Raw genomic sequence first — 6,000 nt, forward strand, 5'->3', positions numbered from 1 at the left:
AACGCTAGCCTTGAGAAAGTCCAAGGACTTTTGAGACTCAGGCCCTGAGCTCAAGGCCGGGGCTGGCAAAAAAAAAAAAAAAAGAGAGAGAGAGAGAGAGAGAGAGAGAGAGAGAATTCAGGCCTGGGAATATGGCTTAGTGGTAGAGTGTTTGTCTAGCATGAAGGAAGCCCGGTTCAATTCCTCAGTACCACACAAATAGAAAAGGCTGGGAGCCTGGAGTGTAACCTAATGATAGAGTGCTTGCCTAACATACATGAAGCCCTGGGTTTGATTCTTTGGTAACACATACACAGAAAAAGCTGAAAGTGATGCTGTGACTCAGTGGTAAAGTGCTAGCCTTGAGAAAGCTGAAGGACAGTGCCCAGGCCCTGAGTTTAAGCCCCAGGACTGGCCAAAAAAAAAAAAAGATTCATCTGGGCACTAGTGGCCCATGCCTGTAATCCTAGCTACTGAGAAGGCTGAGCGCTAGATCACAATCCAAAGCCAGCCTGTGTAAGAAAGTCTGAGACTCTTGTTTCCAATTAACCTATCAAAAAAGCTGGAAGCGACACTGGCCCAAGTGGAGGAACACTACCTTTGACCAAAAGAAGCTTGGGCTCTGAGGAATGCAAGTCCAAGACATAAAATGCTGTTTTGGATTTGTAGGCTGTAGTGTGCTGTTAACCTCTTTTTTTTTTCTTTCTTTCTATTCTTCTGTTTTTTGCATTACTGTAGAGCCTTGCAATTGCTAGGAGAGCTTTCTACCCCTAAGCCACACACACCCTAGCCTTATGACATAGTAGGGCCCAGTGTTTTTCCCCATGGCTAGTCTGGACTATGAACCATTTTAGTGCATCCCATGAAGCTGGGATGGCAACGTGAACCACCATGCCCTGTTGGTTGACTGAGATGGAATCACTATCAGTGTTGTCGTGGCTGGGATGACCAGTGTGGACCCAGCCATGCCAGTCTCATGCAAGCTTGCCGATTGCAGGTGCAGGAGGCACAGGAGGCTCTGATGGCACACGTGCTGAGCACACTGGAGGAAGACTCCACGGTGACCCGGCTGATGTCCTGCCGCATCATTAACACCTTTCTAGAGACCTCTGGGGATGCCATGGATCCGGATAAATCCCTCAAGGTCTATCCTGGTAGGACACTTGTGGGTATGTGTGTGCTCTCGTGTGCATGTGTCCTGGGTGCTGTTCCTGAGCTCTTTTGCTCAAAGCTTGTTTTTGTTTTGTTTTTTGCCAGTCCTGGGGGTTTAAACTCAGGGCCTGGGCATTGTCCTTAGACACTTTTGCTTAAGGCCAGTGCTCTGCCACTTGGAAGCTGCCACTTCCAGCTTTTTCTGTGTATGTGGTTCCAGGGAATTGAACCCAGGGCTTCGTGCATGCTAGATGAGCACTTACCACTATGCCACGCTCCAAGCCCCACCCTCTACCACTTGACCACAGCTCTACTTGGAGATGGCAGGCCATCCAGCCCACAGGGACAGCTGCTGAGCCCTTAGTGGCCCCTGGGGCCCCAGGGCAAGAACTCTCCCATGTGTGGGCTCCATCCCACTAGTGAATGCTTACGTGTGAGATACTTGTCCTGCTTCTCACCCCTGGCCTGGCCTCATCGTCCAGAGCTCCTAAAGCGCCTGGACGATGTCTCCAATGATGTGAGGATAGCAGCCGCTTCCACCTTGCTCACCTGGCTGAAGTGTGTGCAGAACTCTGAAGGGAAGGCCTACTATCAGAGCAACATCCAGTACCTGTACCGGGAGCTGCTCGTGCACCTGGACGACCCTGAGAGTGCCATCCAGGATGCCATTCTAGGTGAGTCTCATAACACTAAAGCTCACCAGCCTGGGAGATTGCCTGGGGAGGATCTGCTTGGGTACTTCTGCTGAATTTTACTGTAGCAAAAATTAAAATGAAATTTCTCGGGGTGGGAGGAATAGTTAACAATGTTGGACTTGAATTCAAGGCCTCGTGTTTGCTAGGCAGGCATTCTGCCACTTGAGCTACCTCTCTAGCCCTTTTTGCTTAGTTCCTCCCCCCCCACTTTGGTTCTCCTGGTAATGCCAGGGCTGACCTCAGACCTCCCATCTTGTCCCCACATTCCCTAGTAGCTGGGGTGCCAGGTGTGCAGTACTACATGCACTTCAGTGATTAAGATGGGCATCGTGCTAAGTGTTTGCCTCACTGGCTTCAAACCGCGATCCTCCTGATTGATTTCTACTTCCCAAGTGCTGAGATGACAAGTGTGAGCCACTGTACCTGTGTTAGTGCAGTGTGGCAGGACCTGAGCAAGGGGGGAGGACTCCAAGAATGTGGCGTGGTCAGAGGCGGTCACCGGAGGTCGTGAGGTGAAGACGTCTGCCTGGGTGCATCGTTGCTCCAGCTCTGCTGGAGTAGAGGAGTGTGACATGGCTTGTTCTCAAGCAAACAATCTATAGTAAAACTGATTCCCAGACAAATCTTCAACTGCCCCGTCCTCAGCCCTGAGGGTTTCTCCCCATGATGCCAGCTACTCATGGGGCTGCCATTGGCTCCTGCCACTTCCAGGCTTTCCTGTTTTGTAGAGGTCCTCAAAGAGGGCAGCGTCCTGTTCCCGGAACTCCTGGTGCGGGAGACAGAAGCTGTGGTCCACAAGCACCGCTCGGCAGCTTACTGCGAGCAGCTCCTACAGCATGTGCAGGCCACAGCTGCAGTGGCCCTGTGATCACACTCGAGGTGCACTGGCCATCTGTGGGGAGCCTGTGAGCCCTGCTTCACCAAAGCTGCGGAAGCACATCGTGGGACAAAATCTGTGCCCCTCGCAGATGGTGCCAGGGGGTAAGCGTCTGCATCTTGCTGCTGGCTGCCACCCACATGGAAGGTGAAATGTTCCCAGCTCAGGACAACAAAGCTGGGCACATGTGCCATCATCGGAGCGATGCACAAGTGACAGTAGATGTTTGGCCCCGCTCTCTTCCACACCTAAGTGCCTAAGACATCTCTAAGTGGAGTGAGAGTGACACTGAGCCACTGTCGATGCCATCACCATGGGAAAAGCTGAATTGCCAGCAGATACTAACATGTATTTTTTTGTCTTTACAGAATTAAACTATTTATTATAGTTACTTGATACAGACCTTACTCATGAATGGGCATTGTGAATTAGCTTCACAGTGTCCACCCCTGGGACGCCAGGCTGTGCTCTCTGCATCACTGCTTGCTGTAGTGTTCTCACTGGACACCAGGTGGCAGGAGCGGCCTATCACACAGCCTGGCCCCATGGCTTGTAGGGTCACTGGGTAGGGAAAAATGAACATAGCCCCTGCTTTCTGAAGTCTCCTTTCCTCTGCCTTTGCCCAAATGCCTAAAGCTCTGCAGGGATTCAGAACACCTGCATGAGTGCCTTCCCCCCTCCTGCAGCTCTTCAGAGATGCCCCAGCGCCATGACACAGCCAGCAGCAGCAGTACCACCAAGAAACTTGGTGGCAATATGAATAGTAGGTCATCTGCCTGCACCCAAGGGCAGTCAGTGACCAGTGTTTCCAAGGCCTGCAGAGGGCTGGAGTGGGCACCTTACCCCCTCAACAAACGGACCTGTTGGCTGAGAGAATGACCCACGCCAAGGGACCCAGAGGCATTTTGGCTGTCTAGCCATGTGCAGGGGGCAACCTGGGAAGAGGGATGTCCTGTTTCATCCAGGTCTTGCTGAGAGGTACTGGCCTGGCTTTGCACTGTGCCAAGGAAAACCTCACTTAGCCTGCACAGGGTCAGTCCACACACTAGGGATCTCTGCAGATTCTTTGGAATCCGTGGAATCATTAGCAAATGTTGATGGAGCCTTCTGTGCCTGGTGCCAGGTGTGAGGAGAAAACCTGTAAACACTGCTCCTGAAGCCCACATGAATGGTGGCTCCAGGCTGTCCCAAGCATACACGTGGATGAGTTGTAATGGCTTTACCCACCCATCACCCACACATAGTCCACTTAAACCCATTCAACCCCTCTCCAGCTCCAGCCCCAGGTACCCATTCCCTTCTAAGTCACCCCATCTAGGTCACTTTCCACATGTGTCTTGTCCAACTGGAGTGGTGCCACCTGTGGCCTCATGCATCTTGACTTCTTTTGGTTTTTTTTCTCCAATTCTGGGGACTGAACTCAGAGTCTGAGCACTGTTCTTGGGTTTTCTCACTTTACCACTTGAGCCACAGCACTACTGGCTTTTCTATGTATGTGGTACTAGGGAATCGAACCCAGGTCTTCATGCATGCTAGGCAAGCACTCTTATCACTAGGCCAAACTTCCAGCCCCTGTCTGACTTCTTAATTAGCATAGAGTCAGTCCATCCATTGGCCCAGTGTCAGTGGTCTTTCTACACAGCCCAGTGAATCATACCATCTGTCAGGTATATTCACCTCCAACCATTCACCTCTTTGATTGTTGCTGAATTTACATTCAGGACCTGATACCTGTTAGGCCAGATTTGGTTCTGCATGCTTGTGATCCTAGCACAACTAGAGCCAGACATAAGAGCATTGTGGTCTGAGGCTAGCCCTGGGGGGTGAAAAAACAAGACACCATCTAAAAAGTAAAGCCCCAAAGAGCTGGGGGTGTGGCTAAATGGAAGAGTACTTGTCTGTGAGGTTGAGGTTCTGTGTCCAAATTCTGATGCAAAAAAGTAAACGAATGGCCAGGTACTGATGGCTCATGCCTGTAACCCTAGCTACTCAGGAGACTAAGTGAGATCTGAGGATCACAGTTGGAAATCAGCATTAGCAGGAAAAAAAAAAATGTGAGACTCGGGCCGGGAGTTTGGCCTAGTGGTTAAAGTGCTTGCCTAGCATGCATGAAGACCCGGGTTCGATTCCTCGGTACCACATACATATCAAAAAGCCGGAAGTGGTGCTGAGGCTCAAGTGGTAGAGCTCTAGCCTTGAGAAAGTCCAAGGACAGTGCTCAGACCCTGAGCTCAAGCCCAGGACTGGCAAAAAAAAAAAAAAAAAAAAATGTGAGACTCTTTTCTCCAGTTAGCAACCAAAAAGCTGGAAGTAGAGGCATGGCTTAAGTGATAGTGTGCCATCCTTGACTGAAAAAGTATGAGATCCCTGGGCTGGGAGCGAAGCCTAGTGGTAGAGTGCTCGCCTCATATGCACAAAGCCCTGGGTTCAATTCCTTGGAACCACGTACACAGAAAAAGCCAGAAGTGGTGCTGAGGCTCAGATAGAAGAGTGCCAGCCTTGAACCAAAAAAAAAAAAAAAAAAAATGTCCAAGTGCCCAATCCCTGAGTTCAAGCCCCAGGCATGACAAAAAAAAAATGCATGAGATCCTTAGTTGAAGCCAGTCATCAAGAGGGGCTATGAATGTAGCTTAGTGATTGAGTGTTTGCCTAGCATGAAGCCTTGGGTTCAATTCCTTGGTACCACATACCCAGAAAAAGCTAGGAGTGATGCTGTGGCTCAAGTGGCAGAGCTCTAGCTATGAGCAAAAGTGCTTATGGAGATTGCCCAGGTCCTGTGTTCAAGCCCAAAGACAGGCAAAAAAAAAAAAAAAAAATAGGAAAGGGAGTTGTTCCTGCCTGTAAACCTAGCTACTCAGGAGACTGAGAAAAAGAAAAGGGAATTGAAGAACATCAGGTTGGCATCTCCCTTCAATTCATGCTTCCCACACATTGGTCCTCACCTGGAATCTGGATGACCTTCACTAGGGGTATGGCGACTCCCCATTCTGTGGGGGACTGCATAACAGTGACTTCTCTGGCCTCTCCACAGACCACAAACAAATCAGTGTGTGAGTCACAGCGACACTGACCGAGCTTGCCCAGCTGTCCCTCCACTGGAGCAGCCGCCCTTAACAAGGATAGGGGACAACACTGGAACAGTGTGCTTCAGATCTGCCTGCTCACTATGGACAGCTGCCACACAAGACTTTTTTTCTTTTTGGGTTGGTCCTGGGGCTTGAACTCTGGATGTTGCCCCGTAGTTCTTCAGCTCAAGGCTAGTACTCTACCATTTGAGCCACAGCACCACTTCTAGTT

General features: G+C 50.3%; 1 protein-coding gene across 1 annotated transcript in view; it reads left to right on the plus strand.

Annotated features, from left to right (window-relative positions):
* The window catches only part of Dnaaf5 (dynein axonemal assembly factor 5), a 38,158-nt gene extending 35,059 nt beyond the window's left edge, over positions 1 to 3,099 (plus strand). The window contains exons 11-13 of the mRNA XM_090324121.1: positions 977 to 1,133; positions 1,614 to 1,805; positions 2,555 to 3,099. Coding sequence (XP_090180247.1) covers positions 977 to 1,133; positions 1,614 to 1,805; positions 2,555 to 2,694 — 489 coding nt within the window. The 3' untranslated portion in view covers positions 2,695 to 3,099. The remainder of the gene's footprint in view (positions 1 to 976; positions 1,134 to 1,613; positions 1,806 to 2,554) is intronic.
* Positions 3,100 to 6,000: the final 2,901 nt, after the last annotated feature.

Source organism: Megascapheus bottae, chromosome 34, assembly GCF_031878675.1.
Source record: "Megascapheus bottae isolate mThoBot1 chromosome 34, mThoBot2.hap1, whole genome shotgun sequence".
Taxonomy (NCBI): domain Eukaryota; kingdom Metazoa; phylum Chordata; class Mammalia; order Rodentia; family Geomyidae; genus Megascapheus; species Megascapheus bottae.